This window comes from Phyllobates terribilis, unplaced genomic scaffold, assembly GCF_046119375.1.
Source record: "Phyllobates terribilis strain yellow unplaced genomic scaffold, ASM4611937v1 Scaffold_1__5_contigs__length_1240528914, whole genome shotgun sequence".
NCBI classification, from domain to species: domain Eukaryota; kingdom Metazoa; phylum Chordata; class Amphibia; order Anura; family Dendrobatidae; genus Phyllobates; species Phyllobates terribilis.
Window position 1 is genome coordinate 294,746,035 of NW_027362761.1, and position 23,618 is coordinate 294,769,652.

Genomic DNA, 23,618 nt, shown 5'->3' on the forward strand with positions numbered 1-23,618 from the left:
AAACAGTGGGAATAAGAACCAGGAACTGTCTCAGCTTTGCTGACCGGTTATACACCCTCGCCTGGGCTTCCTGCACCTTCGCCATTCTCTCCTGTAACTGGGCGACATGATCAATGATGCTCCGGTGTGGCGTGACCTCGGCCTCCCAGGTTTCCTTGGCGATGTCTAGGAGACCTCTTGGATGCCGTCCATACAGGAGCTCAAATGGAGAGAAGCCAGTGGAGGCTTGAGGAACTTCTCTGACAGAGAAAAGCAGAAATGGGAGCAGGTAGTCCCAGTCTCGCCCATCCTTTTCAAAGACCTTCCTGAGCATCGCCTTTAAGGTCTTATTGAAGCGTTCCACTAAGCCATCCGTCTGCGGATGATAAACTGCCCAGATTCGGACCTCAATCTGAAGGACTCTGCATAGCTCCTTCACTTCATCACCTTGCTCATGAAGGGGGTTCCTTGGTCTGTCAAAATCACTTTTGGCAGACCTGTCTGAGCAAAAATATGAACTAGCTCTCGGGCTATACTTTTACTGGACGAGTTCCTTACGGGTACCGCTTTGGGGTACCGAGTCGCATAGTCCATGACCACCATGATGTATTGGTGGCCCCGGGCCGATTTAACTAAGGGACCCACGAGGTCCATGGCAATCCTCTCAAAGGGAACGTCTATGATAGGTAGTGGAACTAAGGGACTACGGAAGTGGGAGGTGGGGACGGTTATCTGGCAGGTGGGGCAGGACCTACAATAGTTTAAGATTTCCCGATAACATCCTGGCCAATAAAACCTCCTTACTATTCTCTCCTGAGTTTTCTCAACCCCTATGTGTCCCCCCAGAATATGTGAGTGTGCCATGTTTAATATCCTCTGACGGTATGAACCTGGAACTAACAGCTGTTCCACTACCTCTTCACTTTTTAGTTTGGTCACCCGGTATAATAGCTCCCCCTGAACTACAAAGTGTGGGTACCTGGTGTCCGCCCCCGGCTCTTGAGCAACACCATTACACACAGTAACATTATCCCACGCCCCTTTTAAGGTCAAGTCCCGAACCGGAGCTGACCGAAAGTTCTCTCCAGGCACCTCTAATTCAGGGAGATCGACCACATCAGACACAGTCTCATCCTCGTCGCCGACAAGGACACATAGTGGGAACTCATCCACTTCCGAAGTCGACCGGGGTATTTCTCTAGGGTCCTGGCTTTTTTCCACGGGATTCGGTCTGGATCCCTTCCCCCACAAGTCCCAGAACAAGGGAAAATCGCGCCCCAAAATGACGGGATGTATCAGGTGCCTGACCACCCCGACCTCGTGGGATTGGGCGCCACAGTCTATACCAACTGTCACTCTGGCCACCAGATAGTTCTTGGCGTCCCCATGTATGCAGCGGACGCCCACAGATTTGGTAGGGATCAGCTGGTGGGGAAGGGTGGCACTGATTAAGGTTACCAGACTCCCAGAGTCCAACAGCCCCAGGACCATCACTCCGTTAACGGATACGGCACAAGCCTGCGGGCCCTCGCTGGGTTGGCAGTCCACATTGCAGGCTGGGTAAGCATAATATGAACATCGTCTGCCTAGTCTGCAGTCCATTGGCTCAGCAGACGTATGACACTGGGCGTCTACGTGTCCCGCATTGCAACACCGCCAACAGATCATATCCTTAACAACAGTTCTTGCGGCACCTTCAATAGAAGTGAGACGCCCCCCAGTTGTGGCTCTGAACCCCTTTTGTGGTGAACCCGCCCCTTTTTGGGCACTCCTGTAGGGGGAGGTGATTATGTCAGGTTTCCCTAGGGATTTTTCGACCACTTGGTACCTCTCTACCAGGCCAACAAGGTCGTCCGCATTCCGAGGGTCACCCTGGGCAACCCAGGTCTGCACCGGCCTGGGTAGGGAATGGATGAACCTGTCCATCACCGCACGCTCAATCATATGGGCAGGAGTGGAAGACTGCAGCCACTTCTGGACTAGATGTAACAAGTCGAACATCTGTGAGCGTGGAGGTTTGTCACCAGCATACGCCCAGTGGTGGACCCTTTGCGCTCTGACAGACATGGTCACTCCTGAGCGTGCCAATATCTCGGTTTTTAATTTTGCGTACTCCTTTGTGTCTTGTAAAGTCAGATCTTAATAGGCCTTCTGCGGCTCCCCAGTCAAATATGGCGCCAGAACCTCCACCCACTGCTCCTGAGGTAATCTCTCCCGTTCCGCCACCCTTTCAAAACTAGTCCGGAACGCCTCAACGTCATCCCCGGGGTCATCGTCTGTAAGGTTCTCCTTACCGTTTTCCTGACGTGTGCGTCCTCACCTGGATCTGGGGGTGGAGCGGATGTTCTGCCACGGATCTCCCCTGCTAGGAGCTCCATCTTTCGTTGCTGTTGCTGGATTTATTTGTATCAGGAGTTTATTTGTCTCCTGCTGCTGCTCCCGTTGCTGCTGAAGCAGCTCTCTGTGCTGCTGCTGCTGCATGCTCTGCTGGGTCTGCAAGTGCAGTTGCTGCATGCTCTGCTGGCTTTGGACCAGGTGCTTAATGCGCTCCTCCATGCTGCCGGACTTCTCTGGCTGGCTGGCGGCCTTTACCCAGGACATCCACTGGTCTCTGTGGCAGGTACACGTGTTCCTGAAATATTGCGCGCACTCTCGCACCAACTGTGGTAGAACGCCTCACTCGGCAGCTTCTGGAAGTAGGCTCAGGAACCCGGGTTTTCTTTGCAGGCTTTATTAACACCATAAAGCTCTGCACTCCAGCAAAATAAACACAGCCTTACTTGGCAAAACAACAAAAACAAAAGATAAACTGTAGCAGAGTCCACATATGTGTGTGTGGTTCGCCCACACAGGTTATGTCCAGCCTTCAGCTCCCTCCTGAGCTATGGATGACCAGTCTGGAGACCTTCCCTCTCCAAAAAAACACCAAAGAAAAAAAAACAGGACTGAACATTTAAAACGATCCTCAGCCACACCCTGAGGTGGAGGTATGGGGAATAACGTCCCTCCCATCACTATGTCATTCCCCTAAAACCACACCCTTTAAGTGAGTTAACCCACCAGCCTATAACATGCTGGCAGAAAGTCCACTGGCTTCAGTTCACACAGGCTAGCAACCTGTGCGACACATACCTCCCCTCATATACCATACCAGTGACTGTCACATAATAAAAGGATCTTATCTACCAAACCCCCACCACACCACTGCCTGTGTTCTCTGTTGGTCTCTTCACTTCCACACATGACCACTGCAAGCAATCAGCCTCCACTGATCAGCTCCAGTCTTCACATACCATCAGAGCTAGAAGAGAGATATCTTTTTACAGCTGTGAACAAATGTGAAGGCTGCGGAACATCAGTGCATGTAACGGTCATGAGACATCCTTCACTGGAAGAGGAAGTGAGGAGAAAGCATGGGGACACAGGCAGCAATGTGGTGAGGCGGTGGCAGTCCGGTAGATGAGTATATTTGTTCTTTGTTGTTTTAATATCCTCATGGGCCCATTTTTTATATAAAAAATATAGTGGCCAGCCTCTTTAAAAGCAAAAATTTCATCATGACCACTTTTACTCTAAGGAGCAGTACACTTTACAGACCATCTAGAAACAGAAATCTCACCAGCAATGGTGGACAGCAAATAAATGAAGCCATCTCAATGACTTCCCATCACACTATAAGTATGGAAAGTGATGTCACTAGATAGAGCAGCAACAACCAGACAAGTTATCTAATTTCTCCAATCCTTCCTTTCAATGGTGTGGAATTTGGTAGACAATGGCCTTCCAGAGATGGGCTATCCATTCTCCTGAACAAGTTTGCTTTCACCTCTGTGAAGATTAAACTCAAAATCGTAAAGCAAAAAAGTTTTTATAGTTTCTCACCTTTTTATGTCGATTTAATGTACTTTTGCCTAGCTCTTCCAAGAAGAGAAAACGTAAGAAAATATACAAACAATAAAAACCGTGTAGACTTCGCATTTTAGGAAATAAAGTCGAGATGCTAAGTGCAGAGAGAGACTTGCGATAGTTTATGGAAAACCATGCTTTGTAATAAAATCCTCTAGTTTCCCACAGTCATCAGGAGGGACGGGCAGGATAACCGAATGCTACATGTAGGAGATGGTGATGTAAAGATTTGTGCAAGCATATTTATACTCGGGGATAGATTGCCTCCTCGAATAACAGAAATCAGCTTTGCTGCAGATGTCTCTGGCTTTCAGGACTGCTAATGATTTGCTGCGTATATCAGGCAGTAAAACAGATGATGTTATGTATATCACATATCAATTTAGTCATATTGGAAAGGCTTATTTCCAAAGCATAATTGAGTTGGACTATAAGTGACACAATATCTGCAGATATCTGTGTATTCTGGGATCCAGGATTCATGGATTTACACAGAGAGACATTATCAAATTATGTCTCCATCCTGTTAGGGAGGCAGACCGCTTCCAGCAGTGCAGAGCTCCATATTCCAGTTATGGGGGCAGCGGGAGGCTTATTATATAGGATGTCCAAGCTCCTGATGGTAAATGTGAGCATCCAAAAAAATTCTGGTCAACAGAACATGTATAGGGTGATCAGCTGTCTATGGCACTGATCGCCCTTCTCTTTACAAGATCTGTCAATTGCTAAGCAAAAGAAATGTACTAATGAGTAGATGGAGCCAAACGTGATATTTATCCAGAAATATTGCAGATACATGGCTGGCAAATCCTGCAACTACTGGGGATTTATGTTAAATCTGGATCCTACATATCAATACTACACTGAAATTCACCCAAAAGAGAAAATCTAGGTTTTGGTAAAATAACGTACAGAACCACAAAGACATACAATGATTGCACGTGATTCTGACATCTGACAATTACAGGAAATCTGTGATCGCAAAGCAAACAATGTAGACCACCATTACAGTCTAAAGCTGTCCATACAGCAATTTCTTCTGATCCACCCATATATACAGTACAGACCAAAAGTTTGGACACACCTTCTCATTTAAAGATTTTTCAAGACTATGAAAATTGTACATTCACACTGAAGGCATCAAAACTATGAATTAACACATGCGGAATTATATACTTAACAAAAAAGTGTGAAACAACTGAAAATATGTCTTATATGCTAGGTTCTTCAAAGTAGCCACCTTTTGCTTTGATGACTGCTTTGCACATTCTTGGCATTCTCTTGATGAGCTTCAAGAGGTAGTCACCGGAAATGGTCTTCCAACAATCTTGAAGGAGTTCCCAGAGATGCTTACACTTGTTGGCCCTTTTGCCTTCACTCTGCGGTCCAGCTCATCCCAAACCATCTCGATTGGGTTCAGGTCTGGTGACTGTGGAGGCCAGATCATCTGGCGTAGCACCCCATCACTCTCCTTCTTGGTCAAATAGCCCTTATACAGCCTGGAGGTGTGTTTGCGGTCATTGTCCTGTTGAAAAATAAATGATGGTCCAACTAAACGCAAACCGGATGGAATAGCATGCCGCTGCAAGATGCTGTGGTAGCTATGCTGGTTCAGTATGCCTTCAATTTTGAATAAATCCCCAACAGTGTCACCAGCAAAGCCCCCCCACACCATCACACCTCCTCCTCCATGCTTCACGGTGGGAACCAGGCATGTAGAGTCCATCTGTTCACCTTTTCTGCGGCGCACAAAGACACGGTGGTTGGAACCAAAGATCTCAAATTTGGACTCATCAGACCAAAGCACAGATTTCCACTGGTCTAATGTCCATTCCTTGTGTTCTTTAGCCCAAACAAGTCTCTTCTGCTTGTTGCCTGTCCTTAGCAGTGGTTTCCTAGCAGCTATTTTACCATGAAGGCCTGCTGCACAAAGTCTCCTCTTAACAGTTGTTGTAGAGATGTGTCTGCTGCTAGAACTCTGTGTGGCATTGACCTGGTCTCTAATCTGAGCTGCTGTTAACCTGCGATTTTGGAGGCTGGTGACTCGAATAAACTTATCCTCAGAAGCAGAGGTGACTCTTGGTCTTTCTTTCCTGGGGCGGTCCTCATGTGAGCCAGTTTCTTTGTAGCGCTTGATGGTTTTTTTGCAACTGCACTTGGGGACACTTTCAAAGTTTGCCCATTTTTTCGGACTGACTGACCTTCATTTCTTAAAGTAATGATAGCCACTTGTTTTTCTTTACTTAGAATTTGTATTATGGCAAGAAAAAAGCAGCTAACAGTCTATTCAGTAGGACTATCAGCTGTGTATCCACCAGACTTCTGCACAACACAACTGATGGTCCCTACCCCATTTATAAGGCAAGAAATCCCACTTATTAAACCTGACTGGGCACACCTATGAAGTGAAAACCATTTCCGGTGACTACCTCTTGAAGCTCATCAAGAGAATGCCAAGAGTGTGCAAAGCAGTCATCAAAGCAAAAGGTGGCTACTTTGAAGAACCTAGAATATAAGACACATTTTCAGTTGTTTCACACTTTTTTGTTAAGTATATAATTCCACATGTGTTAATTCATAGTTTTGATGCCTTCAGTGTGAATGTACAATTTTCAAAGTCATGAAAATACAGAAAAATCTTTAAATGAGAAGATGTGTCCAAACTTTTGGTCTGTACTGTATATATATTCAAATTGGCACGTTTAGCTGACTTTTATCTAGGTCTGTGTATGAGCACCTTGACTCCATGTGGACATGGAGATTTTGTTGGAAGTGCAAACCTCCTAGCCACAAAGCTCCTAGCCACATACCTAACCAACAGATCTCATGAGCTTTGGTCTAATGTGGCCAGTCTATCTACCAGGGAAAACATGAGCACTACATTCTCAGTAACATAACACAGAGGTATCTCAAATACTTGATTTATGGATAGTCTATAAATCCTATACTGCATGTTACAAAGGGAGATGAAAAGTTGTCCCTTATGAGTTGGGCAGTCAAGGTAAAACTTTTCCCCCTTTCACCTGGTCCTATGCTTCATGTGAGGCCTCATTTATTAAAAGTGTCTACAAAAAAACTGGACTTGTTGCCAACAATTACCGATCACAGTGTAGATTTCATTTTTTCCAGCGCTGGAAAAAATACAGAGGTTTTCTGGGCATGACATTTTGATGACATCGATATCAGATCTGTAGTACTCCAACACCTGGAGCCCCTCCATCAGCTGTAATTAGTGCCATTCAATGGAGATGAATAGTTCAATGTGTAGCAGCTGCTGCCAAGAACATAGGGTTAGGAGCTCATTTGCAATACCAGACAGTGGCTGCTACACAGTGCCTGGCTGTGCCGCCAAAGCTAATATTTGCCAACTGGTGGGGGGCTAGGTGTTGGACCCCCACCGATCTGATCTTGAGGATAGGTCATCAATATTTATTGGCCATACAACCACTTAAAGAACTAATATCTGTGCTCTGCTTGGTTACAATAAGAAAAATTATCCGTGTTTCTGCAGGGTAGTTTTGACTAATAACAGCCAGTGCATTTACTTTCTGAAAACTAGTGATAAGGGAACATTATCCATAGAATTTGAAAAGTTGAGAATTTGGCTAATCTGTAGTAATAATGAGTCAGTTTACACCATTTGCTTTTTTTCTCAACTACCGGTATATTATATAGGCAAATGTAGAGACATTTCTCCTTAAATTCTATTAAAGAGGACCTGTCACCTTTCCTGATATGTCTATTTTAGTAAGTACTCGTTTGCACTTTTTTTTTGCATTGTGCCATTCTTCTATTATTACTCCTAGAAATATATGAATAAATTGACAATTGGGTGTTACCATTCTCCTTGTCAAAGGGGTGTGTCCCTATCTCATTAGCCAGTTGTCAATTTGACCAGGTTAAAAAATATTTAATACCGAATACAGCATTCAACACTCTATGAATATTCAATATTCATAAAATGTATGCATGCATACTAAAAGAGTAAGTCTGTTCCAAACTGTCCTATATTCCTCTAATTCCCAGTACATACCAAAGACTAAGCTTTCATCTTGTGCAGTAAAAATACAGAAATGATATGCTTGTGTGTCTAAAAGCCCAACATCTTCAGAGTTCAAATGTGTATTACTGTGGAAAACACAAAGAAATAGGCTGCTCACTGGTCTATGACATATACAAGCCTGGCTGAGCGCAACAAATCAAAGCGTGACAAGTGCTGATGTAAAATAGAGAGAAAAATCAAAGTACTCCCTCAATTTATCTTCTAGTGCATTCAAACCATAAAACAGGTCTCTTACCTCTCTCTCCTTCAGTTTCATGGCGAGAACTAGCTGATGTCTGTGGTTAGTAAGTGCCTCCCGGAAGTTTCCTTTGGAAAAGAATGCAGATCCCAGATTCCCATAGGCTCGGCATTCTCCCGTCTGGTCACCTAGATCATATGAAGACAAGAAGGTTACATATAATGTATCTCCACTAACATGTCTGATGTATCATACACTTGATCTAACCCTAAGAAAGGACAAAAATCTATTTTTTATTATACAGCATTATTAATAGTCCATGTAGCTACAGCTGCCGATCCTACCACACAGCAGCGAAAAAGATGTAGGCATCATGGCTGGAGGAAATGCTTACATCTCAATAACATAAACAGTAATAAAATCATACTGCAACTCATCTGACTTATTTTACAAAATTGTGACATTTGGAGCTTTTTTTTCTCAATAAACCAGCCTCATTCTGCAGACTTTTAAAAATAAAATGTTTTCAGTCGCCTAAATACCAAAGAGAATATATAATGGTATAAATGGAGTCAATCGCCTCAGCTGTTAAAGGATTTCTATAATAAGGCTCTGCTCATATCAAGCTTGAGACTTTTTTTGGCAATATACTCTATGTCAGGAGGATTGCCCCATGAACACTTCGAGTAGAAATATATACAGCAAAAAATATATCAGCTCAATGGTTCTCAAAAGGATACGAACAACCATCTGGTGAATGGAATCACATGGATGTGTGGTTTAACGTATACACCACTAGCATCGAGGCTCTTATGTGATGAGAACATATGACCTGTATGAAGTCTTAAATATGAAGAATTATGAACAAACGCCAAATATTCATATCTGTGATCCATTGAGCCGCCTTTCTTTTAGGACTGCCAAATTATTTGTTCTCACAGCTCCATAGTGATGTTTTACTGAAGAGCAGTGAGACCAAGAAGGGCCTGGATGTCTTTCTTGAAAAACATAATAATTACTAAATTTTGGAGATGGGATGTCAATCTAGTGACATTCACTCTTGGAGTTGGGAAGAAATTTGCCCTAAAATGGAGCAATGAGTAGAGATGAGCGGACCGGCCCACGGTCCAGGTCAGTGCTCTTTGGCTGTAGAGAGGTTCTGCATGAATTTCCTTACCCTGGGGGGTCTCAGGCTAGGCTTATGCTTAGCCGGGCTGGTGAGACGAAACCTTTAGGCCACATGTCACACAGACGACATCACGCCAGGGCAGCAAATCAAACCAAGCCGGGAACTCAGAAATTTAGAACAGCTCCTGTCCACAGTATTTGTCTTCCAGGTTTTTGACTTTCAACACAATAAGATTTTAGGTTGGACTTAATAGACCTTTTTTCAACCTTGGAAAAGAGTCTTCAACAGACATAATCTCAGGGTAAACTTATTTTTTCTTACATAAATGCAGATCTTCAGAAAATGTAGATCTGGCAGAAAAGAGCTAAGCGTGCTGATCTGGCTCACATACTCTGTATGGAGAGCAAAGCTAGAGGCTTTCTTGACTTCGAGTCTCTCTCGCTGGTTTTAGCATGAGCAGTTTTATAGACTCCAGACGTGTCTCTGTGACAGACGTCAGCACTAACCCATTAAATTGCCATTTAATGGCTACAAACAGCCAAATTGCACTGACTTGGGTCACTGGAGGTTGACATCTCCGCCATGTAAGTTTGTAATACATGGCTTGTAAAAGCTATTTACATAACCAAACAGCAGAAAGGTGGGATGAATGAGGTTACTAAATGGAGGTAAAAGACTACCTCAAACAACATGAAAAATCTGTAAAATGACAAGGCTGCGTCTGTGATTTAATGATGTTGGTATTTGCTGGACATGAAAAAAGACTTGCTATTGCCATTCCAACACACAAATGACTAAAGGTCTTTCCACGACAAACTTTATAAAGAATCATACGCCTTTCTGTTGTACTTCTTCATGATGGAAACTATGAGGCAGATTTATTATCATGGTCATCAACATTTTGAATTTGATTATCAATAAAGCTATTTGGACCATTAGCCACGCTTTAGGTGAAATGTCTTTTCAATTCATTCTGAAATCTCATTGACTTCCTCCATTAAGGTAAGGTTCCCCTTACTGACCAAAATCTGCTGGATCAGAGGAAAATATTTTTCTCTACAGATGATCAGCATATACCAATATTAAAGGGACTGGCCACTTTATCTTTATTTTAAAGGGAATCTGTCACTAGGATCAACCCTCCTAAGCCGTCTATATGAGCATGTAGATCATAGGAAGCTGAATAAAAGGATACCATGATATCTGTGATCCAATGCCTTGTTCCAGAGAAATTATCATTTTTCTAATATGTATATAAGCTGTTAAGATCTATGGGCCGGACGTAGATCTCCCTGAGAATCTGCCACCAGAGATTATTTTAAATGAAAGGGGGCATTGTCAGTGTGAGACATGTAATAACTGACAGTCTGCTTTACATGTCTCACAATGGTAACTCGCCCTTTCAGTTAAAATTTACTCTGAAGGCAGATTCTCAGGGAGATCTTTGTCTGGCCCATAGATCTTAACAACTCATTTACATATTAGAAAAATGTAGATTTCTCTGGAATAAGACATCGGATCACAGATATCAAAGTATCATTTTATTCAGCCTTATATCACTTACATGTCCATATAGACGGCTTAGGAGGGTTGATCCTACTGATAGATTCCCTATAATAAATATCATGATTTTGTGGCACTTGCTAATAGCTAATACAAGTAATTACAATTTCTCCTCCTTTACTTGTGCAGTCTGCGAGAAAGGCGGTACTAACAAGTGCAGGAGAAAGACATGTCATACATATATTTATAAATGCCACAAAATCATGTCCCCAATACATTTGTTAAAATAAAGCTATATATAGGTCAACCGCTTTAAACTTTACTACTGTTTTGGGCATCCTACGGAAAATAAATGTAAACTATACGAGGGCATAATGCATAGCTTTAAATCTACAGCATGACCTAAATGGTGCAGGTTTCTTTGTATTTAGCTGTAGAAAAGTGAAAACTGCAGTAGAAGATGGCAAAAATTGCTGTGAAAATCTGTGAACAAATTTTCTTTTTCAGGCTAAAATAATGACTAAAATGCGTATTTGCGACACAGAATTTACTATTATAACAGCTTTAGAAATGATTATCCTAGTAGACAAACACCCAATTGATGGCTGTACCTAGAGTCTTGGCTACGTCCAAGTCCTGTTGCATATATCCTGTACTTTTTTCGGTGTTCCCGAGGGACCAATAACCACTGCTCAGAGCAGAGAATACGGAGCCCCTCAATTTCAGACTGCATGTCCCAATTTTCAGTGCAGCTTCTAGTACAACCACTGATGCACCATGATGTCCTGCCGTCAGAAGTTCTTGACCAATCACTGAAACCACCACAAAGGGGCTCTTGTCCAGTTTCATCTTCTGTAGTTGCTGATATGTAGGCTCCAGAGATTCTAAAACACGAGAAATACAATATTATAAATCATGTAAAGATTAACATCAGTATGTTGATTTCAAATATTAGGACAAAATGGGTGAAATTCAAAGTTCCTTCTGGTTGCTGTGTCTGTTTTGCGCCAAATATGTGTCACAAGATAAGGGCGGACCTACCATTGGTGCAGTCTGTGCAGCCGCACAGGGATCCGAAAGGTATGGGTGCCACTTCTACCTCCAAAGTAGGTGGAAGTGATGATGAGCTATTGGACTTCGAAGGGCCCATATTTTGTCCTTGTACAGGGGGCCCTCTTCAGTCTGTGTCTGCCAGTTTTACATGATGTTCGATAAATTAGTGCAACTTTAGATATTAGACTTTGGCCTCAAACTGATCTTCCACTTTTTATGTCACCCTACTATTGGGGTGATTTTGCAACATTTTATGTAATTTTTTTTAAAAGTTGCATGTTATAAATACGAGTTAAACTATGGAAATGCTGAAGCACAATCTAATTTGGCCAACTAAAAATAAAAATGAAGGACATGGCATAAAATGATTTACAAGTGGGGCACAACTTTTAGAAATGAGTCTAAAGCCAAGTTCACATTACCTTCAGGCCACACAGCTTTTTCCATTACTGAGATAGGAGATGACATTTGGTTTTTATTAGTGTTGAGCGAGTGGGTTTCATTAACCCAAGTGTGCTCGCCGAGTATTTTGCCGTGCTCGGCATTTCTTTTACTGTCGCTGCGGCGGCAAGTGTCACGGCTGTTAGAGAGCTGTGACACATGCAGAGATTGACTGTCGAACAGGGTTAATGAAACCTACTCGCTCAACACTAGTTTTTATATGATCCTATGTAGAAGGGATGGAGGATGGAGGAGCTGTGCCTCAATCTCCTCCCTCTTCCTCCTCTCTCCATAGAATATTGTAAGCACCAACATTGTGGGTTATAGTTAAATTAGTGACATAGTGACAAAATGTACAATGAGTGGAGGAACTTGATGGACCTAGGTCTTTTTTCAACCTATGTAACTGTCATCTTTTATCTCAGTAATGTAAAAATCTGTCTTCACTCAATACAAATTTTATTGTAAGAGGGCTGAGCAGATTGATATCTTGTTTGTGAAACATATTTTGGCACAACTTCTTTCTTATTTTAAAATCTGCCTTTCCTATGCTTAGGAGTCCACTGGGCAGTCATACTCAGTGTCCGACAGCTTTTCCTCTATGTGTGTGCATAAAGAGCTAGCAGTAGGATCGCCCACTGGACTCCTAAGTAGAAAAAGGGCACAGGTGTAGAGAAATAAATTACAATTTATCATGAATCCTTACAAAACTAAGTATCAATTTGTTTTCAGATTGGACTGCATTATTAACCACATGTTCCCTTTAACGACTACATAATGATCTTCTTTCTCTTTCTTTGTCATGTTCCCATTTAATGAATGTCAATTCCAATTAAACTCTTTCTAAATTGTTTCTTACATTTCATTGAATGCTTTATTTAGACATTCCAGTTATATGGCAATATAGAAAAAGTGCATATTTTTTCCCAACAATGGTTCAGGGAGCAATGGACACAAAGAGGACAATTTGTAATGTGGCAACTGGCCTGGTTTATGGGTTTCAATTTCAGGTTGCATTTCAATTATGTGGCACAGATGCTTAAAGGCTCCTTTGCTCCATGAAGGAAACTCTGCTGATCTTAAAGTCTGTCCTCAAAGACCCTTAACAAGCCTTGGTTCCTAAGGTATAATAGCTTAATGACAAATACAACAGTCGGGACTGGGGTGATTGAAAGTGCTCTGCCTGCACATAAACAGAGTTCTCATTAATAAGTGACTGCACAAAGCCACCCATGAAATAGGGAAAGTACATAAGTGAACTATGTGACAAATAATGGTTTATTCTTTCACCATGAGTATGATTGGTTTGGAGGTAGAATTCTTAAGAGGAGACCAAGGCACAGAAATCCCCGGACAGGCATGCACTATTTGCAATATGACAAATCTTAAGGACAGCTGATTTTTTTTTTCTTCTCCATTGTTATATAATGAAAAGTAAGACAAATAAAAGAGTACTTGTAATATAAGGTTGATCGTGTTGCGTATTGTTCATCATATAGCAATATACTGTTGAGTATAATCTAATATATAAAGCTGAATGTTTGTATGTATGTATCTATGTATGTATGTACAGTACAGACCAAAAGTTTGGACACACCTTCTCATTTATAGATTTTTCTGTATTTTCATGACTATGAAAATTGTACATTTGCACTGAAGGCATCAAAACTATGAATTAACACATGTGGAATTATATACTTAACAAAAAAGTGTGAAACAACTGAAAATATGTCTTATATTCTAGGTTCTTCAAAGTAGCCACCTTTTGCTCTGATGACTGCTTTGCAAACTCTTGGCATTCTCTTGATGAGCTTCAAGAGGTAGTCACCGGAAATGGTCTTCCAACAATCTTGAAGGCGTTCCCAGAGATGCTTAGCACTTGTTGGCCCTTTTGCCTTCACTCTGCGGTCCAGCTCACCCCAAACCATCTCGATTGGGTTCAGGTCTGGTGACTGTGGAGGCCAGGTCATCTGGCGTAGCACCCCATCACTCTCCTTCTTGGTCAAATAGCCCTTACACAGCCTGGAGGTGTGTTTGGGGTCATTGTCCTGTTGAAAAATAAATGATGGTCCAACTAAACGCAAACTGGATGGAATAGCGTGCCGCTGCAAGATGCTGTGGTAGCCATGCTGGTTCAGTATGCCTTCAATTTTGAATAAATCCCCAACAGTGTCACCAGCAAAGCACCCCCACACCATCACACCTCCTCCATGCTTCACCGTGGGAACCAGGCATGTAGAGTCCATCCGTTCACCTTTTCTGCGTCGCACAAAGACACGGTGGTTGGAACCAAAGATCTCAAATTTGGACTCATCAGACCAAAGCACAGATTTCCACTGGTCTAATGTCCATTCCTTGTGTTCTTTAGCCCAAACAAGTCTCTTCTGCTTGTTGCCTGTCCTTAGCAGTGGTTTCCTAGCAGCTATTTTACCATGAAGGCCTGCTGCACAAAGTCTCCTCTTAATAGTTGTTGTAGAGATGTGTCTGCTGCTAGAACTCTGTGTGACATTGACCTGGTCTCTAATCTGAGCTGCTGTTAACCTGCGATTTCTGAGGCTGGTGACTCAAATAAACTTATCCTCAGAAGCAGAGGTGACTCTTGGTCTTCCTTTCCTGGGGCGGTCCTCATGTGAGCCAGTTTCTTTGTAGCACTTAATGGTTTTTGCAACTGCACTTGGGGACACTTTCAATGTTTTCCCAATTTTTCGCACTGACTGACCTTCATTTCTTAAAGTAATGATGGCCACTCGTTTTTCTTTACTTAGCTGCTTTTTTCTTGCCATAATACAAATTCTAACAGTCTATTCAGTAGGACTATCAGCTGTGTATCCACCTGATTTCTGCACAACACAACTTATGGTCCCAACCCCATTTATAAGGCAAGAAATCCCACTTATTAAACCTGACAGGGCACACCTGTGAAGTGAAAACCATTTCCGGTGACTACCTCTTGCAGCTCATCAAGAGAATGCCAAGAGTGTGCAAAGCAGTCATCAAAGCAAAGGGTGGCTACTTTGAAGAACTTGGAATATAAGACATATTTTCAGTTGTTTCACACTTTTTTGTTAAGTATATAATTCCACATGTGTTAATTCATAGTTTTGATGCCTTCAGTGTGAATGTACAATTTTCATAGTCAAGAAAATACAGAAAAATCTTTAAATGAGAAGGTGTGTCCAAACTTTTGGTCTGTACTGTATGTATGTGTGTATGTCCGAGATTGGCGTCTGCACCGTCGCAGCTACAGCCACAAAATTTTGCACAGTCACATGTCTGGACCCCGGGAGCGTCATAGGCTATGTTGTGAGGCAAAATTTTAACCCCGCGCGTTCCAATTCACCAAACAATTTTGCCCCTATCTACATAATGGGGAAAAAGTGAAAGGAAAAGTGTTGGAGACAAATTGACAGCTGCCACATGTGAACAAGGGAGAATTAAAGAATGAGAGCGATGGCGCCAAAGAGTATATACCGTACAGTTGCTAAGGTGGGGCCCCCCACATGGGATACTCATACTCACCACACACGGGGATATGAACACACACACAAAATGCGCCACACACTACCACGTGCTTGAACACATATACCACCCTCAGCACACACAAAACTCATCTCACAAAGATTTATCAGGCTGCCAATAGCAACCAATCATAGCTCAGCTTCTATTGTGCTACAGTTAATTAATCTGAGCTGTGATTGGTTAATATAGGCAACAAAGGACATTCTCAGTATAACAAAGCTTGTGTAAGGTAATAAGATGTCAGTGTGTTGGTGGAAAGGCTGATGTCAGTCACATTACTTCTGTGTGAGAGGATATAGAAACTGCCAGTTACAGACTATTTTTACCACAATAATGCCTCATAAGAAAAGGAATTTCATGGCACGAATGTCAGCTGATGCGAAAAGAAAAGCTGCATTACGGGCCAATGAAAAATGTGAAGACCGAGAAGCAAGGCTGACACATATAAGAACAGCAGCTGCTTCCTCAATAGCCAATGAACTTTCTGAGCAGAGGGAAGCGAGGCTTGCAGACATGAAAACAAGAGCTGCTTCCTCAAGAGCCAATGAACTTTCTGAGGAGAGGGAAGCGAGGCTTGCAGACATGAATACAAGAGCTGCTTCCTCAAGGGCCAATGAACTTTCTGAGGAGAGGGAAGTGAGGCTTGCAGACAAGAGAACAAGAACTTCCTCAAGAGCCAATGAACTTTCTATCTATTTGTTTTGTGGTTTTTGTGTGGAGAATAAATTTTTGTTAACACATTCTATTTTGCTAACAGCAGTTATTAACCCGGGCGAAGCCGGATAGTACAGCTAGTATAGAATAATTTCTAATGACGTCTATGGACCTGTGCTAAGAAATCCGATAAGTGCTCCCATTCGTAAAGGTACTGTGGTGTAGGGACTGAGCTGAGCGTAGTGAGAAGGTGCACCAATGGGAAATCAATACTTTGCAGATCCCTTTAGGAAGGCATGTATAATGTCCGTGTGTGGTTTAAGCCAGGCTCATACTAAACACAATGATATACATCATAAAAGTCACTCTGGAGTGTAAGAATAGGTAGATTTCCAAACTGATTCATCTACAGATCAATACATAATTGAGCCTAGTTTACGTCTTGACTGTTCTTTATTATCATGACTTTAAAGGCATTAGGATGTGGTTATTGCAGTTTACGGTTTAGGATTTATTGTTGTAATATAGTTTACAAGTGATTAACAGTATACGGCAGGCTCCATGTTCACTGCCCATCTTAACACGGCGATTTTCTATTTTTGAACTTTTTGTTTCCCTCCCCTTCTTCCAAGAGCCATAACTTTTAACTATACATCCACATAGCCGTATGAGGATTATTTTTTTTTGAGTGACGCCATTCATTTTACCACTCAATGTACTAAAAAACAGGAAAAAAAATCCAAGTGGGGTGAAATTGAGCAAAATAAACCCCACAATTCCGCAATATATGTTGTGTGTTTTTTGTTTTTCTGGTGTTCATTGTGCAGTAAAAGTGATCTAATAATACGATTCTGTAGGTTAGTACAATTACGGGGATACCAAACATGTATAGTGTTGTTTTACTATTATTATTATTATTATTATTATCTGGATGAAAATTTTGTAATTAAAAATTTTTTTGGTAAAGTCACTTGTAACACCGGTGGGTGTGGACTGGCTGGGCTTACCCTAGAGGGGCGTGACTAAGTGGCTACCTGCAGTAAGAAAGCACAGCAGCACACTGTAAGGACCAAGACATATGCAAACACTGAGAACATAAGAGCTAAACCGCATTATTGCTAAATAAAATGTACCGTATTTTTCGGACTATAAGACGCACTTTTTTCTTCTAAAATGTTGGAGAAAAATGGGGGGTGCGTCTTAAAGTCCGAATTTTGGGGGGGTGTATATATATATGTGGGGTGTGGGGGGAGCGGTAGCGGTGGAGGAGCGGGGCATAGGAGGCAGCAGCCGCCCACTGCAGCCTACACTGTCCCCGCTGCTAAAGAAAATAAACATTCACTGCCCCCCACGCCCATGGGGCGTGGGGAGCACTGAATATTCATGCTCCTTAATAGCGGCACACAGTGTAGCCGCAGCGCAGCTCCTGCTCCCGCCGGAATCGCCTGTGCCCGCTGTTAAAGGGCATGAATATTCAACCTCTCTCCACGCCCATGGGCGTGGGGAGGGGGTGAATATTCATGCCCTTTAATAAGCGGGCACACGTGATAGCCCAGCAGCAGCTGGAGCCGCAGCGCTGCTACTCTGTGTGCCGGCTATGAAGGAGAATGAAGTCACTGCTCCCCGCGCACACAGTCCCGGCGTAGGGAGCAGTGACTTCCGGCAGCTGATCTCTCCTTGTGAGCCGCGCATGGCAGTGACGCCATGCACGGCTCACATGGAGAGATCAGTGCGGGCAGACAGGACGCAGCGCTGGAGGAGAGAAGAAAGGTGAGTAGGAGTGTTTATTTTTTTTTTTATGTGCAGCATGATGGGGATTAGGGGGACCATGCATACCAGGATAGGGATTAAGGGTGCCATGCATACCAGGATGGGGATTAGGGGGACCATGCATACCAGGATAGGGATTAGGGGGACCATGCATACCAGGACAGGGATAAGGGGTGTCATGCATATCAGGATAGGGATTAGAGGGACCATGCATACCAGGATAGGGATTAGGGGTGCCATGCATAAAAGGATGGGGATTAGGGGTGCCATGCATACCAGGATGGGGATTAGGGGTGCCATGCATACCAGGACAGGGATGAGGGGTGCCATGCATACCAGGATAGGGATGAGGTGTGCCATGCATACCAGGATAGGGATGAGGGGTGCCATGCATACCAGGATAAGGATGAGGGGTGCCATGCATACCAGGATGGAGGGGTTCCATGCATACCAGGATGGAGGGATGCCAGGCGTACCAGGATGGGGACCACGTATAAAAGGAAGGGGGGCATATATACCAGAATGGGGGATATTGTCAGAATTGGGGGACATTACCCCTATACCAGTGTCAGCAGAAGACCCCCTCCCCCTTAAAAGTGCATCATGAACACATTTTTGGCTTAAGTTTTTTTTTTATTATTTTCCTCCTCTAAAATCTAGGTGCGTCTTATGGTCCGGTGCGTCTTATAGTCCGAAAAATACGGTGCTTCCAAAAAATGAAGGCTCTTAGCGCATAAATTTGCCAATTCATGTATGCCCATCAACCAGGGCAAGGTGGCCTCTGCATGATGGGTAAGGGGTAACTATTCTCCTAAACATGCCTTTTGTAAGTACATTTTATTCAGCAATAATGTGGTTTAGCTCTTATGTTCTCAGTGTTTGCATATGTCTTGGCCCTTACAGAGTTCTGCTGTGATTTCTTATTGTATGTTATGTAGTCATTGCAGCACACACCTGTTCACACTATATGGAGGTGCTGGTCAGGTTTTTTGTTTTCTTGCAGTTTACCATGGAGGTTTTGACTGCCTCCTTTTCTGACCCTGCACTCCACCCATCAGCCCAAGGGTGTTTTAATTAGTGTTGGTTTCTACCTGCCCATTTAAAACTGTAGACTTATAGCCCAAAAGAGGCATGTTTGCCCATTTAAACTGTAGGCTTTATAGCCCAAGAGAGGAATGTTTTGGAGGATAGTTACCCATCATGCGGAGGCCACCTTGCCGTGGTTGATGGGCATACATGAACTGGCCAATTTATGCACTAAGAGCCTTCATTTTTTGGAAGTACATTTTATTTAGCAATAATGCGGTTTAGCTCTTATGTTCTCAGTGTTTGCATATGACTGGGCCCTTATAGTGTGCTGCTGTGCTTTCTTATTGTAAGTGGGTACCTGGTCTATAGTTGAGCCTCTGATGGTGAGGATAGGCTTGGGCTATTAGGGTAATCACCACGTGCCACTCCAGGGCAGTGCACAGGCCTGCAGCAGCTAAACAACGGGTCAAGGCAGGAATACAGAGGGTCAAAACAGAAACGTGGTCAGACAGTTCGGGGTTGGGGCAGGCAGCACAGGGTCAAACAGAATGATTAAACTAGCCGGGTCGGTAACAGGAGAGACTAAACAGGAAAACACCTAGACTGGAAACTAGAAGCAGACTGCAAACTAGAACCTAAGCTCAGGCAAGGAGTGGAAGGAGGAGCTGCTTAATATATCCCCTGCTGGCAGGGGATAGTCCAGGGAAGCAGAACTCTGCAGAACACACCAGGGTTAAATTCCTGCAGGATCTGGCGGCACCTCCCTATAGCCTGGTGGAGACAGCAGGAAGATGCAGCAGTGCTGGGAGAGCTGCAAGAGGCAACTCAGCGAGATGGCCTGACACGAGGAGAAGCAGAGCAGTGACCGCAGTGAGTAGGATGGCGCTGAGAAGGCATACGAGTTACTGGCATGATATTGCGATTTTTGAGACGTGCAACATTTTAAATTTGCTGTCAATGGAGCTGTGTGATGGCAGTTTTTTTTTTTGAACAGTGAGCTGACAATTTCATTGACACCATATTGGTGTAGATAGAACTTTTTGATCACTTCTAATTGCATTTTGTTGTGTTGCAACGTCCAAAAAAACGGCAATTCCGACATTTTGATTTCTATTTACCGATCGGGTTAATTAATTTTAGATTTTCATAGATCAGACTTTTACGGACGAGCGATACCACATCGGTTTATTTATTTATTTATTTTTATCTTATTTTTTAGTCCTTTTAAGGGATTTGAAATTTCAATTGTCTAATACCACAGTATTACAGTATATAATAACCTTGATCTCCTATGAAACCCAGCTATATGATGGTCTTCACAAAAGAACCAAAATGGCAGGCACGGGGGTGGTCATTGAGCCGAGATCTCAATCTGTCTCTGCGCCACCACCAGCACCATTTTCTTGCAACTGGATCAATCAGCGTAAGCGAAGCCCACAGCTAGAACGGCGTCGGTGAAAAATTTTAAACAGTATGTAGAGCCTTACACCAGAGGCAACTGAGGCGCCATGGCAGAGATAAAGACTCAAACCACAGTCCCACCCCACAGGCCCACCTCGATGCACAAACAGCTTGTTGCACCAAAACTTGTATTGGTGAATAAAGAATAACCAGGCTGCATATTTCTACAATGAAGGTACCTATTAAATGAGAACAGCGACTTTATGTCCATATCTTAAGTCTATCATGCCTGATCCTGATGACAGGTTTTCTTTAACAACAGGCAGAGCTTAGCTACACCTACTGCTGTTAGAGGCATCTGCTGGCTGAATAACACAGCCAGTGTCAGCCCCCAGTGATGCAAGCTCAGCACCTGAATGAGCCCTTACGGTTTCTGCCTTCCAGCATTTGCTTATCCATTTCTTTGAGTTTTTGGTACTATTCAAATGTATCCATATCCTTAAATATATTGATTTATTGCTGGATATGGGTATGGACAATTGTGATATTGTTAAGTAATATGTTAGTTTCTGTAAGGCATAGTAATAATCCGTCACACCCTTCTTGTTTTTGATGACATGATCTCCAATGTGACTTTGGGGACATTTACTTAAGATTAGAACTTATATGGCCGTCTTAGAGGGGTATTCTCAAGTTTGAATGTTATCCCCAACAACAATCTAACTTCATTATCACTGGGGGTCCGACCACCGTGGCACCCAATGATCCCAAGAACTGGGAGTCTAACAAGTCCCTGCTGAATGGTGCGGAGGATGATTATGCGCACTGCCGCTTAATTAATTCTTAATGGGACCACCGGAGATTTCTGAGCGCTGTGTTCAGCTGATCTTCAGCAATCTTATTAGAATGAATGGAGCGGCAGTACGCATGATCAACCTCCGCTCTGTTCAGACAGTTTGGTGCGACCCCAGCGGTCAAATGATAAGCAATCGGGAAGTTACGTTTCAAACTGGAGAATACCCCTTTAAGGATATGTTATCAGTATTAGATGGGTGGGGATCTGACCCCAGGCATCACCACAGATTAGCTGTTATGAGTTCAAGCAGCTGGATGTAAACACATTGAAGGCAATGCACAGATCCATTAAATGTGTAGAAGCCACTGCTGGCTACTGCAGATCAGCTCCTATTTGGCTGCTACACAATGAATTGAGTTTTGCATTGCAGCTCAATTCAATGTGTTAACATCTGGCTGCTGCTAGAGATTATAACATTAGATCGGTGGGGGTGCCAGGTGTCGAACCCCACCGATTGATATTGATAACCTATCCTATCAATATTTGTGAGCAGGCAACCACTCCCTTTATTGCATAAATCTGGCACAGGGCCTACAATAACTGTCTCCACAAAGATGCTTTTACACATGCTTGCTAGTCAGCGGTCATTTATTGCCTTTTTACTCAGGTAATAGATCGGTCAGTGCACATAAGCTGCCTTGTTCTCAGCAGCACAAGTCCTGCTTAGGCCGGAGTCAGACGGCCATATAAATTGGAAAGCAATGCTGGGACTGGCCGGCGGGTCACCCAACCGGAGCCTGGCAGCTTCATATTTTTCTATGCAGCTGTCACGCTCACGTTGGGAGATCCACCGGCCAATCCAAGCAGTGTGTTCCGACCTCGGTCCAATTTATACAGCTGTCTGACTGAGCCCTTACACCGGACGATGCTGAAAATGATCTCTTGTTCAGTACAAAAGTACATTCCACCCAATGATGTACTTTCCTCATACTTTGTGTGATCAGTAGCCTATTTAGAATGTACAATTATCGGGAAATGAGCATTCCAATAAAGGCTCATTTCCAATAATCGTGCAGTGTAAATAGACCTTTATTGTTTGCAGTAAGTCACAAAGCAACTGATACGTCTACAAAGATGAGGGAAGTGGCACAGTTGTGTAGTTATGTACGTTGGGTAAATCTAGGGTCTCATATAGGGGAAAAGTTGTGGCCTGAGTCTGAATTCTTCCTGTCTCACATCGTGGTGTTACGATACTGGAGTAGTACTGCTGGAAACAAGTTGCCGAAGGATTACAAGCAGGAACAGCAAGTGGTAGTAGAAGATCTTGGAGTTAGCAAAAGGAGTTGTAGGAAACAATCCGTAGATAGGTGAGAACAGTCTGGGTAAGAATGTTCAGGAGCTGGAGACTAGAACTTGGCTAACAGCTAGACACAATACTCAAGCAATGACTAACAGATCCATGCAGCTTTAAGTAAACCCAAACAGGACACAAGATGGATGCCACAGGATCAGAATCTGCCATCTTAGTAAAGGGCAATTGCAGAACACAACAGCAGCCTCCTGTGGTAAGGAGTGGGATTGTAGCACAATTATTAAGGTCAACAATAACAGTCACTAGTGGTCAAACTGTAGAAGGACAACAGGAATTCTGACACGTGGACCTCAACTTAAGAACTTAAAAATATTCAGGTTGTGTGATGATCCAAGTATTCAGCTGACCTAGAGTCACTATACAGGTGCCTAAGTGGCATATGAATTTCTAGTAGAATGGCTATGCTTCTATAGTCAAGAAATAATAGTACTATACATCAGTCTACCCACAGTCTGCACCAATACACTTGTGTGATAAATGGCAATAACAATAAATGAAGTGAACTTGGAAACAAAATAAATAAATGAGCAGAAAAGTAAATGATGTTCCCAGTGATGAGATGAAGTGTGAGAGCTCACGCTGGCACAAATCCACTCCCTGTAGGCTCATATTGTCACGGCAAACTTTTTTGGCGACAGAGATTTATGAGAAAACCCAACATGAAAAGCACAGCGCTGAAATCCATTAAATGTCCAAAGAATTAAGCATTGTCTAGTTAGCTTAAATGTCAAATGTAACATTTATTTTCTTTCCTTATATTTGATGAGTTCTGGGTAGAGCAACATAGAATGTGTAAGAAATCTAACAAATGCTATCTCTTATCGG

At 43.0% G+C, this 23,618-nt stretch overlaps 1 protein-coding gene across 3 annotated transcripts in view; it reads right to left on the minus strand.

The window, feature by feature from the left end:
• The window catches only part of TTC28 (tetratricopeptide repeat domain 28), an 824,287-nt gene that overhangs the window by 414,002 nt on the left and 386,667 nt on the right, over positions 1–23,618 (minus strand). For all 3 annotated transcript variants that reach the window (XM_073673179.1, XM_073673184.1, XM_073673189.1), the window contains 2 exons: positions 11,370–11,642; positions 8,184–8,314 (listed from right to left, as the gene is read on the minus strand). In XM_073673179.1, the coding sequence (XP_073529280.1) occupies positions 8,184–8,314; positions 11,370–11,642 (404 nt within the window). The remainder of the gene's footprint in view (positions 1–8,183; positions 8,315–11,369; positions 11,643–23,618) is intronic.